Source organism: Lampetra fluviatilis, chromosome 44 (genome assembly GCF_964198595.1).
Source record: "Lampetra fluviatilis chromosome 44, kcLamFluv1.1, whole genome shotgun sequence".
Lineage (NCBI taxonomy): Eukaryota > Metazoa > Chordata > Hyperoartia > Petromyzontiformes > Petromyzontidae > Lampetra > Lampetra fluviatilis.
In genome coordinates, this window is record NC_136318.1 from 2,489,844 (window position 1) to 2,506,081 (window position 16,238).

Genomic DNA, 16,238 nt, shown 5'->3' on the forward strand with positions numbered 1-16,238 from the left:
CCTTTTGCATGCACCTTTACATCATCCGCACCTGGTTTGCACAACAAAGGCTCATTCCTAGCAGCGTGCTTCAGCCGCACCGAACCTCACAACAATAATATTCAGGGCCTACCTTGGCTCCTCCCACCCTCAACCAGTATATATAACAAAATACGGTTTTCTTGGAATTTCTCTCACTTGATACAGCTATCGTGCTGACTGTTCCACCTAAAGACGGAAGCTTGTGTTGCCTCCGAAACGTCGTAAATTTTTATTTTATTTTTATTAATTTTAATTTTTTACCTACGTGACTTTACCGAAAAAACCTCAGAATATCACAAAACTACTTCTGAGGTCACTTGGGAGCACCCCCGTGGGCCCACCCACCGCTGACATCGGCGTCGACATAACGAGAGGCTACAAATTGAATTTATCCCAAAACTAAACGTGATGTTACGGCGCTTGGCGTGTCGTTACTGGCCGCCGGGCTGAAACCCATCAACCTGCAGCAGAGGTCGCAAACGGGTTTTGATTCATCTTCTTGGTTCTTTCGGTAAAGTCACGTAGAAGGGAAGTAATAAAATAAAAAAAATATAACATAATTAAATAATTCTCACGACGTTTCGGCCACAACGCAAGCAGTCGTCCTCAGGTGAAGAACAGGTCTGTCGAGAAGGCAGAGTCTGAATGGCACGCCCCAGGCTTGGAGCGACTATTTAAGCTGGGATGGAGGGGCGAAGAGCGCCTTGACAAAATAATTTGCATATCAAGAGGAATTTAGCATATTTATGGGAAATGATTCCTTACCCGTACCCATACCCGGCCGCACCAGGGTCGCAAACGGGTACCGGGTATCCGGTAGGGTACGGGTATCGGGTACCCGATTGCAACCTCTGACCTGCAGTTCTTGCCCGTATTGAAACGGCTGTACGCCGCAAGGACCTGAAAACTCAATTTCCCCTGTACAAGAATCCGGGGTAAACCGTGATGGGTTGCCAGCTACGACGTTACTCTACCACATTGGCCTTGTGGCTCCTCGATGCCCAGGGGAAGGGGAGTTGCGCAACATTCGTGCGATCCACAGACCCCTCACTTCCCGAGTGCCGGATTACAGGCAACGCGCGTGCGTGTCCACCACCAGCGCTCGGCTACATTTGTGAAAAGCCGCGTTTCCAGTCGCTCTTGAATGCTGTTTTGAATACAAATTGGCGGTCTGCGTGAAGAGCATAACAATTCGCCAGGAATGGGAAACGCAAGTCGAGGGATGCGCAACGCCGTAAGAAAAAACTTTACTGACAGTAGACATCGTCGACAAAATAGAACATTTCCAGCAAGAATGTGCAACGCCAATTAAGTGCACAGTACGATCACGGAAAAGCGTGAAGATTACATTGGAATTATTAAGTGCGCACAACAACTTTAGATATATACGCTGCCATGCATGACATTTAGAGTCATAAAAAATATCGATTTGCAATTAAAATGGACCACACGTTTTACGTTTTGGAATGTCCACAATCGATGATTAGACACAAACACAACCGTGTTGTTGGTCGGCGTTATGAAAAGTGAATTACAAGAACTTTAGGTACTCGGTTACAAACACGTGCAGGATTTTGTTGAGGTTGTTGATTGTGGGACGGTGAAGGTTTTCCTCGTTGTCGTCCAGCGTGTGCCAAACGTGCGGGAAGGGAGTGGATATGAGATGCAGCACGGGGACACCTGCAATCACAGCAAGAAACACGTGGTGATGGTGGTGTCAGTTTTCTTTTAAAACCGGCAAGGAAGCTAAAACCATGCGTATGGCATGGCCTCCCGGTCTGTTGGTAGGGGGTGTTGGAGGAGAGGGTGTGGAAGGTTTGGGAAAGCTTGTACGTATGTTGAACTTCTTTCGCACCATACGTAACCAACCGTGCTAATCGGAGGTGCGCGAGAAAGAAAACAAACTAAACACAAAAAGCAGTTCTAAAGAAATTAGTTTTCAAACCTAGATGATTTAAAAGTGCGTAGCTTCAGTGGCTTCCTAATATCGGAAGGAAGAGCGTTCCAGACGGCCGCCGAAACGCATCTGAAAGCGGTGACCGTCTTGGTTCGATGGCTATCCAAAAAAAAAACTAATATAATTTCCATCAACACCAATTAATGTGAAGAGATGATAAATTAGGTGTGGACAGGGCTTCGGGGCTCTGGTGGGGCTCTGGTGGGGCTCTGGTGGGGCTCTGGTGGGGCTCTGGTGGGGCTCGCTTTGTCCGTAGACACGGGTCTCAGCCCGCAGTGTGGTTTGAAACACGTTCCTCTGATGTCGTACGCAAGTGCGTTGAACTTCTTTCGCACCGTACGTAACTTCACTGAATGTTGCCCAAAAGAGGCCGAATTATCTCGCCCTGTTACACGAGGAAAATAAACGTCTCCCCATTGGAGCCCAACGAAGGTCTGGTGGTGAGCTCCTTGAGTGAGTGCGTGTGGATGTTAATGCTGGGCCCTTGCAAGTATTCAGTTAGCAATAATAATAATAATAATGATGTAATGTTCACAAGCCACTCGGTGGGATAACGTCACACGTCACACACCGCGCGATGACCCGATATGATGGGTGGGGATGGGAGGGTAGCCATGTGCAGGACATGTATGTTCGGAGCATGACATCACACAGTGGCGTCATCGGGAGGGGAGGTGCGCACGTGACAGGCAACGTTGCAAGGTGACGGGAAGTAAAACAAATTGAAATAATTAGGATCGATATCACTGGTCAACAAAAAAAACATGTTTTTCTGGCCTGGACTTTTGCAGCTGTTTTAGACTAATTTCAGGGTCCTGATTCCAAAACTGATATCAGATTTGCTCTATCACATCTCATTTTTATGCTATCGGCATACCCCATTTTCATTGATTTTACCCGAAATTAACTTTGTCACTTATGATTGCAGGTTGTTGCGAGTCAGTGACTGCTTTAGTGTTAAAATATGGTGCTGTATTTTTAGGAGTGTGTGTTTATAATATCATTTTATGTAGATATCCACATTTATTTAATATTTTTCTGCAGTTTTTATTGAAAATGCAATATTTGATATCTCAAAAAGCTGATGTGATAGACAAAAACCGACGCCAGATTTAGAATCAGCACCCCAAAATTACCTTAAAACCGTTGGAATACCTTATGCCAGAAAATCTGTGTTGACCAGTGTATTTAGCAAAACGAACAATGCAACTATCGTGGACGTTACACCGTACAATACCAGCATTGCCACGTGGAGGAATCCGTTGTGCGTGGGTGTCAGCTCGCACTCTCCGAGCGACACGGCGCGATACGCCTTCTGCGCGGACTGTTCGCCCGTTGAAGCTGACTAACAGATGACATTTTATGGGCCCGTGCCCGTCCACTGAATGAGCACGGGCGTTTCTGTTCACACATTTTGTTCCACTCCAATAAGCCCTTCCATGACCCCATATGCCCTCTACAGCGGTCGCTCGTTTCCCGGCACTTGCACGCCCCTGCCATCCAGCTCACTCTTTCTTCCCGCTTTTAAATTACGTTGAGCGCCTTGAGTTGAGGCGCTCTATAAATATAAAATAAGATTTCTATGTGCCACTGCATTCACACTTGGGTACGTCTCACAAGGCCGTCACGTGTGGAGTAAGTAACCCTACAATTCAATAACCCCTTGAGGTATTAGGGTATAAGCCTAGGAATGTGATGTAAAAAAACCTTTTTTTAAACACGCTTTTATGAAATGTACTAGTAATGGCAGAACTCCACGACTACAGGAAGTGGCCCCGAAGCTTGCCATAACGTAAGGGACCGTGGCCAATTACAGCCAACGTCAGTTGAGCGTGGACAATTTGACCCAAGCCGAAACATAACATATAAAAAAGAATGTTTAAAAAAATATATATTTTTTATGATAAAATATAGTATTGTCATCAGTATGGCATAAGTATACCAAGTTTGCAGTCGATACCGCATTGGGAAGTGGGTTAAAATTGAGTTACAAGATTTGAGGATACAACAACGACAACAACAACAGCAGCAACGACAACAGACAGAGTGAGTTCATAAAAAGCGTGTAAGAAAGACTTTCCACGAATGAAGCATCTTGCCAGCCAATTAGTGGGCGAGTATAAACAGCGAGAGGCGGTTTACCATGCTGCAGAAACGGCAGGTGGTCATCTTGGACAGGCCAAGACTTGTGGTGGTTGTGAAAATAATGAAGCTCATACGGATGGTCCTCAAGATGTCCGAGACCATGCAAGCGTCGCTCTGAAAAGAGAGATAAAACAGCAATTAAGTTTGTTGTTGCGTAGAGGCACACGGCCGCCGATATTCTGAAAACTGATGAAATCAAATGCACCTTACCGATGGACATCAGCCTCTTGAACCAATATTCCGTATTTTCAAAGTGGCTCACGAAAACGGGATTCACGGCTCCAATCAGGTCCAGCAGCACAAACATGTCCTAAACAAGAAGATAATTCAGCATCGTCATTTCAAAGATAAACACAATTAACAGCGACTTGTGCATTTCCATTTCGAAAGGAACGGATCCTGAACTAAGTAATTTGGATTTCCATCCGTCAGTAAAAGGAGGGTTACCCAAGTCAAATTTCGATTTAAAGCTTTCGTGACTGCAGGGATTCATCTTCTTGGTTCTTTCGGTAAAGTCACCTGAGGACGGCTGCTTGCGTTGTGGCCGAAACGTCGTGAGAATTATTTTATTATGTTTTATTTTTATTATTTTATTGCCCAAGTCAAGTTTATTAGTTTGACCAGCTGAGATGAGGATAGTTGATTATTTATCATTCGTTTGTTCATGCAATATTTTCGAGATCTCATACGACACAGTTGATTCTGCTCCGATGTATCTTTGCTTAATTGGTGTACTTCATTGTAATCGCTTCACTTCAGTCATTCAGGTGCGACAGGTCAGCATCGCAGACGAGACGATATCCTGGTCTCTTGCGTCCTCGCCTGGCTCAAGCACAAAATTCAACTTGAAAGACTTGGCAAGTCACAGCGATGCACACGGGTACAACACAAAAACGAATGACCATCCCGATAATTTCCACAGACAGCAACCCGGTAAGGGAACCGATTCCCCCCCCCCCTCCACCAGTGACAAGGAGGGCATGGCGTACGTATACATTAATTCATCACGCGTAAGTCGGTGAAGGATTTCGATTTAAAGCTTTCGTGACTGCAGGGATTCATCTTCTTGGTTCTTTCGGTAAAGTCACGTAGAAGGGAAATAATAAAATAATAAATTTTATTTAGCATACTGATGATACTATGTAGTTTCTACTTTAGTTTTTTACGTGGTGGTTTAGTAACTGCAGCTACATACTATTAACATTCCTTCCCTTTGTTAATGCTACCCCCTATCCCCTCCCTTTGATGCTGCAAATCCTGCATAATGCACGGGCATACTATGACTTTGAAACTCCCCGCCCACCTCCTACGCATTTCCCATAAATCTTTGTGCCAAACGTGCGACCTCTTGCGAGAGCGTTCGCACAAACCGCCCTTGCTGCCGTACACCAGCGTCTCGAGTGATTTGTTTGATCCACGGATCACTGGGGGGGGGGGGGGGGGGGGCGGGACGACCACGGAAGGCGGCACCATTCCTTTGAGGGTGTACGTACGATGGCGTGAATCTGCGTGGTGTCCGGGTCTCCGGCCGGATGGCCAACCCGCGTCATTTTTTTCGCCAAATGCCGGGATCCGTAGAGCGAGTCGGTTTGCGTCCACTCGTGGAAGGCCTCCTCTCCGTCGAAGAAGATGAACTGCAGCGTGACGTCCGCGCGGGTCGGTCCTTCCTGGAAAATAAACACGGTGCGCGCGATTGGCGACGGTGAATCGGTGCAAGCCGCTGTTGCAGAATATCAACGTCGTGTTCGGTCAGGTATCCGCCATCGCGACGACGGGGAGAGAGGCCGACTCAGTCGAACACTTTATTAACGTAGTTTTATTCATCATCATGAGACATCCCTTGCCAGTAGCAAAATATAATAATAGGTTTTTTTACCCCTTTTATCTCGCACAGGAGGTCTCATGATGTTAATGTTTACCCCGAGCTCTCAATACTCTGATGGTGCGTTGTCTTTGAGTTGCGAGCCTTTTGGCGTCATCTGGTCCAACACCATGTGAGACTGGGCTCTAAAAAAAAGCTGTCTCTGGTGTGGACCAATCAATTTCAAGGACAATGCATACATTATCAGAGTGCTGCTTTTTGTTTGCATTTTGACGACAGGTATTGTGGTTAATGAAAACATGATTCCTTGTAAGGTGTCCGTTTTGTGCCAGATAAAAGGGTGAAAAACCTATTATTAGTTTTATTCATCAGCACAAAAACTCAGAAATTAATGAACACTGCCTCTTCCTCGGTGGCCTTTAGTGTGCCGCCACCGACAATACAGAGATATGAAAACGCTGCTGCTGTCAAACCCATAATGGTTTCAAATGCGTGGCAGCCGTCGCATACTGACGATGTCTTATCGGTGAAAGTGGCCCCCTACCCACCCACCCCACCATCTAAAAATGAGTGAAGAACAACTGCACTTGCAGAACAACTCGCAAGGGCGGTCAAATACGCGCAAAGGAGCCCGCGGCGCAAGTACTTACGCTTTCTTTAGTTTTCTTCAGGTAGTCGTCGAGGTTGTACGCTATGTCCAGGAGCATTGCGCAGGGCACAGCGGAGTCCGTGGCGCCGATGAAAACTCTCCCGTCATCGCTTGCGGGGAAATATTTCGAGTCGTAATGGCAAGCGAAGACCAGCCGCCGCTTGGCCTTTGGATCGAGAGTGGCGACGATGTTGCTGAACTGTTTCGTTCCCTGGGGCGTTCGCTCACTGAACGAGTCCATCTCAATGTTCCAGCCGGCGGCCAGTAACTTCAACCGCCCCGTGATGTGCTGAAACGCAATCGTGACAACGAAGAACAATGACATTCACCTCTGAGCACAGCGGTTTATTTTGTTTTCTTCCGACGACAGTACTTATCTATCAAGTCAGTGGCACTGGTAAAAAAATAAACGTTTGTGTTTATTTTGTTTGAACCAGGTGAGAAACTCCAAGAGATCAGGCTTGAATCTCACTTGCAAGTGAGAAATGACAGAAGCCAAGCAAAACAAAGGCAGAGTACAGCAAGGACGTAAAGCAACCCAAACACAAACACTGAACGTGACCACCCCTGTCATCGTTATCACTTGTTCCTAATCTGTAGAACGCATACCCCCATTGGGGGTACCCCCATCGGGGGCTATACGTGGCGTCTCAAGGGGGTAAAGCGAGACAAATCGCACGGTGACCGGAGATAGGAGATAGGAATTGTCCAGTTGTGCATCATCATCACCACCACCACCAAAGTATAACCGCAACTGCAGCTGCCACGATTTGCGCAGCGGATGTGGTTTGGAGGCTGTTGCTCCATGAGCTTCAGGGCGGAAAGAACTGAAGCCAGAGATTAATAATAATAATAATTTACACGTGTAAGATGTTCTTCACGGTCAGGTGCTTTGCGATCTCAAAAGACCCAAACACGACAACACAGACATTTTGGGATGAAAACTTCAACATTCAGCGAAATGCGTCCTACCCCTGTCGAGTTTCCGCTCCTCCCTCAAGACCCCCACCTCTTCTCACTGGCCCATCCTTCCCTCCGTCCAATGCCGGATTATCCTAGCAGCACAAGTAGCTACATATGTAGCTACGGGCCCCGCACTTCCAAGGGCCATGCGCTAAATGCTTTCAAGCTATCAATTCCGGTTCAGCGATTCTGCACTGGCTCTATTACTATAGTACGATACTACCTTAAATTTTTCTGAACGACTGGGTGTTTAAGGTTAGCGATTTGTCGTATCATCTGCCTGTATAGAAAATGAAAAAATACAATTACTTGATTGTACCAGTTGTAACATATGCTACAGGCCCCGCAATAGCTTCGCCACTGCCTCCATCGCCTAGGTACCCACCGTAATTCCCGTACCCACTACTAAAACCTCCCTCCCTCCCCATCCCTCATCCCTATTCACAGCATCACCTTTAGCTCCCCTCATTGTACCTCTCATAACGCCTGTAAAGCGCCTTGGATAGAGGTGCTATATCAATACAAGATAAGAAAAGCCCACCCACCCCCCCCAAAATAAATGTATCGATGTATCATCAGCTTCGTGGAAATATCCACGTGTGAACACTTGCTCTGGTCAAAGTGCTGTAAGGGGCATGTAGCAACAACAACTTCTATCCGGGGCACGTCCATAGCGGGGGGGGGGGAGGGGTAAATCGCACCGTGTGGGCCTGGGCCCCCCCCCCCGCCACCCAATGGGATCGCCTTCAAACTGACACCCCCCCAAAGCGCGGGGCCCGGGACGGTCGCCCGGATTCGACGCGTGCCCTAGGCACGGGCCTCTGGCGTTTACCTCTTGGACCGCCTTGCTCCCAAGGGACCCTGGGACCCGCTCCCGCAGCATGGGTCGCAGCTCGTGGTCCCACATGCGCTCCACGTTGGTCAGGGACGCGATGCGTCTCAGCTGCTTGCTGTTGAGACTGCTAGCCCGGTGAGACCACTGCAAACAAACCACCACCGCAGGGGCATAGTGACAACGACGACGACGATGATGAGGACATCTGTGAAACTACTGGACATAGAGTGAAACTACTGCACATATAAATTTCGATTTAAAGCTTTCGTGACTGCAGGGATTCATCTTCTTGGTTCTTTCGGTAAAGTCACGTAGAAGGGAAATAATAAAATAAAAACATAATAAAATACAATGTTTTATTATGTTTTATTATTATTATTTTATATAAACATAATAAAATAAAATATTTTATTATGCTTTATTATTATTGTTTTATTATTTCCCGTCTACGTGACTTTACCGACAGAACCAAGAAGATACTGCACATAGAGTGAAACTACTGCACATAGAGTGAAACTACTGCACATATAGTGAAACTACTGCACATATAGTGAAACTACTGCACATACAGTGAAACTACTGCACATATAGTGAAACTACTGCACATATAGTGAAACTACTGCACATATAGTGAAACTACTGCACATATAGTGAAACTACTGCACATATAGTGAAACTACTGCACATATAGTGAAACTACTGCACATATAGTGAAACTACTGCACATAGAGTGAAACTACTGCACATAGAGTAAAACTACTGCACATATAGTGAAACTACTGCACATATAGTGAAACTACTGCACATACAGTGAAACTACTGCACATATAGTGAAACTACTGCACATATAGTAAAACTACTGCACATACAGTGAAACTACTGCACATACAGTGAAACTACTGCACATATAGTGAAACTACTGCACATATAGTGAAACTACTGCACATATAGTGAAACTACTGCACATACAGTGAAACTACTGCACATATAGTAAAACTACTGCACATACAGTGAAACTACTGCACATACAGTGAAACTACTGCACATATAGTGAAACTACTGCACATATAGTGAAACTACTGCACATACAGTGAAACTACTGCACATACAGTGAAACTACTGCACATACAGTGAAACTACTGCACATATATAGTGAAACTACTGCACATACAGTGAAACTACTGCACATACAGTGAAACTACTGCACATACAGTGAAACTACTGCACATATAGTGAAACTACTGCACATATAGTGAAACTACTGCACATACAGTGAAACTACTGCACATAGTGAAACTACTGCACATATAGTGAAACTACTGCACATACAGTGAAACTACTGCACATAGTGAAACTACTGCACATACAGTGAAACTACTGCACATATAGTGAAACTACTGCACATACAGTGAAACTACTGCACATATAGTGAAACTACTGCACATACAGTGAAACTACTGCACATATAGTGAAACTACTGCACATACAGTGAAACTACTGCACACATAGTGAAACTACTGCACATACAGTGAAACTACTGCACATACAGTGAAACTACTGCACATACAGTGAAACTACTGCACATACAGTGAAACTACTGCACATACAGTGAAACTACTGCACATACAGTGAAACTACTGCACATATAGTGAAACTACTGCACATACAGTGAAACTACTGCACATACAGTGAAACTACTGCACATACAGTGAAACTACTGCACATACAGTGAAACTACTGCACATACAGTGAAACTACTGCACATACAGTGAAACTACTGCACATACAGTGAAACTACTGCACATACAGTGAAACTACTGCACATACAGTGAAACTACTGCACATATAGTGAAACTACTGCACATACAGTGAAACTACTGCACATACAGTGAAACTACTGCACATATAGTGAAACTACTGCACATACAGTGAAACTACTGCACATACAGTGAAACTACTGCACATACAGTGAAACTACTGCACATACAGTGCAACTACTGCGCATACAGTGAAACTACTGCACATACAGTGAAACTACTGCACATACAGTGAAACTACTGCACATACAGTGAAACTACTGCACATACAGTGCAACTACTGCACACATAGTGAAACTACTGCACACATAGTGAAACTACTGCACATACAGTGCAACTACTGCACATATAGTGAAACTACTGCGCATACAGTGAAACTACTGCACATACAGTGAAACTACTGCACATACAGTGAAACTACTGCACATATAGTGAAACTACTGCACATACAGTGAAACTACTGCACATACAGTGAAACTACTGCACATACAGTAAAACTACTGCACATATAGTGAAACTACTGCACATATAGTGAAACTACTGCACATACAGTGAAACTACTGCACATATAGTGAAACTACTGCACATATAGTGAAACTACTGCACATAGTGAAACTACTGCACATATAGTGAAACTACTGCACATATAGTGAAACTACTGCACATACAGTGAAACTACTGCACATATAGTGAAACTACTGCACATATAGTGAAACTACTGCACATACAGTGAAACTACTGCACATACAGTAAAACTACTGCACATATAGTGAAACTACTGCACATATAGTGAAACTACTGCACATACAGTGAAACTACTGCACATATAGTGAAACTACTGCACATATAGTGAAACTACTGCACATATAGTGAAACTACTGCACATATAGTGAAACTACTGCACATATAGTGAAACTACTGCACATACAGTGAAACTACTGCACATACAGTGAAACTACTGCACATACAGTGAAACTACTGCACATACAGTGAAACTACTGCACATATAGTGAAACTACTGCACATATAGTAAAACTACTGCACATATAGTGAAACTACTGCACATATAGTGAAACTACTGCACATATAGTGAAACTACTGCACATATAGTGAAACTACTGCACATATAGTGAAACTACTGCACATATAGTGAAACTACTGCACATATAGTAAAACTACTGGACTTATAGTGAAACTACTGCACATAGTGAAACTACTGCACATAGAGTGAAACTACTGCACATAGAGTGAAACTACTGCACATAGTGAAACTACTGCACATATAGTGAAACTACTGCACATATAGTGAAACTACTGCACATACAGTGAAACTACTGCACATATAGTGAAACTACTGCACATATAGTAAAACTACTGGACTTATAGTGAAACTACTGCACATAGTGAAACTACTGCACATAGAGTGAAACTACTGCACATAGAGTGAAACTACTGCACATAGTGAAACTACTGCACATACAGTGAAACTACTGCACATACAGTGAAACTACTGCACATAGAGTGAAACTACTGCACATACAGTGAAACTACTGCACATACAGTGAAACTACTGCAGATATAGTGAAACTACTGCACTTGTGAAACCACTGGGCATCTGTGAAACGACTGGGAAATCTTCGAAGAGTTTTATTGCTCATCGGATTCCTCCAGTGTAAATATTCTGACCAATAATATTAACGCGTTTGAAAAAATAATAATAGGTCTTTTACCCCATCTGGCAAAAAAAACACGAGTTGTGTTTAAGATGTAAACAAAAACACGCGCTGATCATTGTGACATTGTCTGTGAACACCTCAACACAACTGTTGCATTGCCAGAAAGGGCCTCAAACCCAACTCTTATCTTTTAATAGACTTTGATACTGACACACATCGTGTGTCCCGTGTTAGTGGTTATATTATTTGGGTCTTTCGGTAAAATGACGTAGATAGGTTTCAACGTGTTTATATTCACTGACATCTGCTGCAAGGATTCATATGGGGCAACAGGTTTTGCTCTCTCCGTGTCTATGTCAGCTTCTCTCCGCATTCCTGTGTCTCTCTCTGTGTCTCTCTCTCTGTGTGTGTGTGTCTCTGTGTGTCTCTGTGTGTGTCTCTCTGTGTGTCTCTCTGTGTGTGTCTCTCTCTCTGTGTGTCTCTCTCTCTGTGTGTCTCTCTGTGTGTCTCTGTGTGTGTCTCTGTGTGTGTCTCTGTGTGTCTCTCTGTGTGTCTCTCTCTCTCTGTGTGTCTCTCTCTCTCTGTGTCTCTCTGTGTGTCTCTGTGTGTTTCTGTGTGTGTCTCTCTGTGTGTCTCTCTGTGTGTCTCTCTGTCTGTCTCTCTCTCTGTATCTCTCTGTGTGTCTCTCTGTGTCTCTCACTCTGTGTCTCTCTCTCTCTCTGTGTGTCTCTCTCCGTGTCTCTCTGTCTCTCCCCTGCGTGACTTATCTCTGAACGTTGTCTCTCTCCGTCCGTCTCTCTCTCTCTCTCTCGTCCAGGAAGGTCCCAACGCAGGAGAAATACAATCGACCCCCCCCCCCCCACACACACACAGCCTCTCCTCGCCTCCCCTCGCTACCTTCTGATCGGCCCAGGCGACGGCGCGCGGCGACCCGGGCTCGTTGAGGCTCCTGCAGAGCGACACGGCGAGGTAGAGGGCGAGGCCCAGCAGCGCAGAGCGGCGGCGCGGCGAGCAACGCCAACCATAGCCGCCGCCGCGTCTTCTTACAACACTAACACAGGCGACATGACGTCACCCGCTCAAGTATTCAACCACCCCCTACGGAGATATTACGTCACTCGCTCACAAATCCCCTCGCGGAGACGTGACGTTGGTACCTCGCGTATCCCCCCCCACCCGCCAACCGTGGAGACGCCGCGTCTCCTTCCGACTAACACAGACGACATGACGTCACCCACTCAAGTATTCACACCCCCCTACGGAGATATTACGTCACTCGCTCACAAATTCCCCCGCGGAGACATGACGTCAGTCCTCACGTATTCCCCACCCGCCAACCGTGGAGATGCCGCGTCTTCTTCTAACACAGACGACATGACGTCACCCGCTCACGTATCCCCCCCTACGGAGATATTACGTCACTCGCTCACAAATTTCTCCGCGGAGACATGACGTCGGTCCTCACGTATTCCCCCCCCCCACCCGTGGAGACGTGGCGTCACTCGCTCTCGTATTCCCACGCAGAGACATTGACGTCACTCACTCTTGTATCCCCGCCCTCCCACGCAAGAGACATGATGTCACTTACTCACGCTCGTATCCCCCGCAGAGACATGACGTCACCCCCCCCCCCCGGCGTGCCGCCCATAGCCGCGTCTCCTTCAAACTCACAGAGCCCACATGACGTCACGCATCTACGCATCTCTACCCGCGGAGACATCACTCGCACGCCCCCTGTGGCGTGACGTCACTCACTCGTCCCGTGCAAATGACGTCACCGTCACAATTTCAAGGTTTTTTTTTTCGTTCGTTAAGATAAAGTACCCACACCCGATTCCTAATTATACATCGCTCTGGCAACGCACGAGACAATTAATTACCGCATTCATTAATCCCTCCCCCCCCCTCCACTTCGCGCAAGAAGAGCTGACACGTGATGTCATCAACAGAACTTCTCAAAAATCTGGCCGTCGCCTGACGAAGCCGGTTGTAATTACTGGCGAAACGTCGTAACTCAGATTGTAAACGTTGTGGCTTTGGCTCTCCGACACAGCGGTTAGTGCTGTGCCAGTAACAAATTGGCAGGTTCTGTTTGCGTGACGAAACTTGCTTAGTGGCCGTCCATAAATGACGTCACGCGATTTTGGACGATTTTTGACCCCCCCCCCTTCGCCACACGGCGTCACAAAAAGTCAGACCCCCCCCCCCTCAAATATGACGTCACAAAGCTCTGCCCCCCCTCCCCTCCCATATGCTTCAAATCGCTTTAAACTATTGTCATTGTAGTGCGTATTTATTGTGGCGCTGCACTCTGATGTTGTAAGGAGAAAACATTTATTAAAAAGTCGATTTAATTAAGTAGAACGTGTTGTCTATATTTATTTAAAGTTGCGCATTTTGATGTGACGTCACGTTTCTCAAACCCCCCCCCCCTCGTCACACATCGTCACAAGTGTCTGACCCCCCCCATCCTCTAGGTGCGTGACGTCATTTATGTACGGTCCCTTATTCGCCTGTGGCGGGTTTAACGACACGTTTTATATTACTTACGCGATCTAACCCGCCTAACAACAAAAACAAACAATCTCTATTACGGAAACTATAGCTACGTCTTGGTTCTTTCGGTAACGTCACGTACGTATAAAAAATAAACAAAATAGATTTTTTACTTAATTTATTTTTATAATAAATTAATGTAATTTATTTAAAATAAAGTAATTTATTGTATTTTATACCTACGAGACTTCACCGAAAGAACCAAAGAGTATGGATCCCTGCAGTCACGAAAACTTCAAATCTATATTATAACTCCGTTAACGATTCGAAAATCAAACGTGACGTCATTCTCGCTCGCCCCGCCCCCCCCCCCCACACGCGGCTTGCCGTAGCCGCGCCGTCATTTTACAAACGCGGTCACGGGGCAGAGGCCACCGCGGACTTCCCCGCAGCGTCTCCACTGAGCGCGATGGCGGCGACGTCGCTCTCCCGCTGCGCGCTGCGCGCACGACTCGCGACCCCGTGGGCGGGAAGCCTGCAGCGTGGGGTCACGGCAGCTCGGGTGAGGAGGTGGTGAGGGGAGGTGGTGAGGGGAGGGTGGTGAGGGGAGGGAAGGGGAGGGAAGGGGAGGGAAGGGGGGGGGAGGGGGGGTGGTGAGGGGAGGTGGTGAGGGAGGGGGGAGGTGGTGAGGGAGGGGGGGAGGTGGTGAGGGAGGGGGGAGGTGGTGAGGGAGGGGGGGGGGTGGTGAGGGAGGGAGGGGGGGGGGGGTGGTGAGGGAGGGAGGGGGGGGGGGTGGTGAGGGAGGGAGGGGGGGGGGGTGGTGAGGGAGGGGGGGGGGGTGGTGAGGGAGGGGGGGGGGGGGGGTGGTGAGGGAGGGGGGGGGGGGTGGTGAGGGAGGGGGGGGGGGGTGGTGAGGGAGGGGGGGGGGTGGTGAGGGAGGGAGGGGGGGGGGTGGTGAGGGAGGGGGGGGGGGTGGTGAGGGAGGGGGGGGGGGGTGGTGAGGGAGGGGGGGGGGTGGTGAGGGAGGGGGGGGGTGGTGAGGGAGGGGGGGGGGGTGGTGAGGGAGGGGGGGGGGGTGGTGAGGGAGGGGGGGGGGTGGTGAGGGAGGGGGGGGGGTGGTGAGGGAGGGGGGGGGGTGGTGGTGGGGAGGGGGGGTGGTGGGGAGGGGGGGGGGGTGGTGAGGGAGGGGGGGGGGGTGGTGAGGGAGGGGGGGGGGTGGTGAGGGAGGGGGGGGGGGTGGTGAGGGAGGGGGGGGGGGTGGTGAGGGAGGGGGGGGGGGGTGGTGAGGGAGGGGGGGGGGTGGTGAGGGGAGGGGGGGGGGGTGGTGAGGGAGGGGGGGGGTGGTGAGGGGAGGGGGGGAGGTGGTGAGGGAGGGGGGGGAGGTGGTGAGGGAGGGGGGGGAGGTGGTGAGGGAGGGGGGGGGGAGGTGGTGAGGGGAAGGGGGGAGGTGGTGAGGGGAGGGGGGGTGGTGGGGGAGGTGGTGAGGGGAAGGGGGGGAGGTGTTGAGGGGAGGGGGGGGGTGGGGGGAGGTGGTGAGGGGAGGGGGGGTGGTGAGGGGAGGGGGGGGGAGGTGGTGAGGGGAAGGGGGGGGAGGTGGGGAGGGGGGGGTGGTGAGGGGAAGGGGGGGAGGTGGGGAGGGGGGGTGGTGAGGGGAAGGGGGGGGTGGTGGGGAGGGGGGGGGTGGTGAGGGGAAGGGGGGAGTGGGAGGGGGGTGGTGAGGGAGGGGGGGGTGGTGAGGGAGGGGGGGGGTGGTGAGGGAGGGGGGGGTGGTGAGGGAGGGGGGGGGTGGTGAGGGAGGGGGGGGGTGGTGAGGGAGGGGGGGGGTGGTGGTGAGTGGTGAGTGTGGGGAGGTGGTGA

The 16,238-nt window shown here is 48.5% G+C and overlaps 1 protein-coding gene across 1 annotated transcript; it reads right to left on the reverse strand.

Moving 5' to 3' along the window:
* Positions 1-1,244: 1,244 nt before the first annotated feature.
* On the reverse strand, positions 1,245-12,959 carry LOC144947225 (glutaminyl-peptide cyclotransferase-like). The gene is given in 8 exon segments (XM_078876437.1): positions 1,245-1,701; positions 4,121-4,237; positions 4,334-4,433; positions 5,617-5,790; positions 6,596-6,883; positions 8,390-8,536; positions 12,783-12,883; positions 12,886-12,959. Coding segments are annotated over 8 exon segments (1,101 nt in total). The 5' UTR covers positions 12,911-12,959; the 3' UTR covers positions 1,245-1,552.
* Between the last annotated feature and the right edge of the window lie 3,279 nt (positions 12,960-16,238).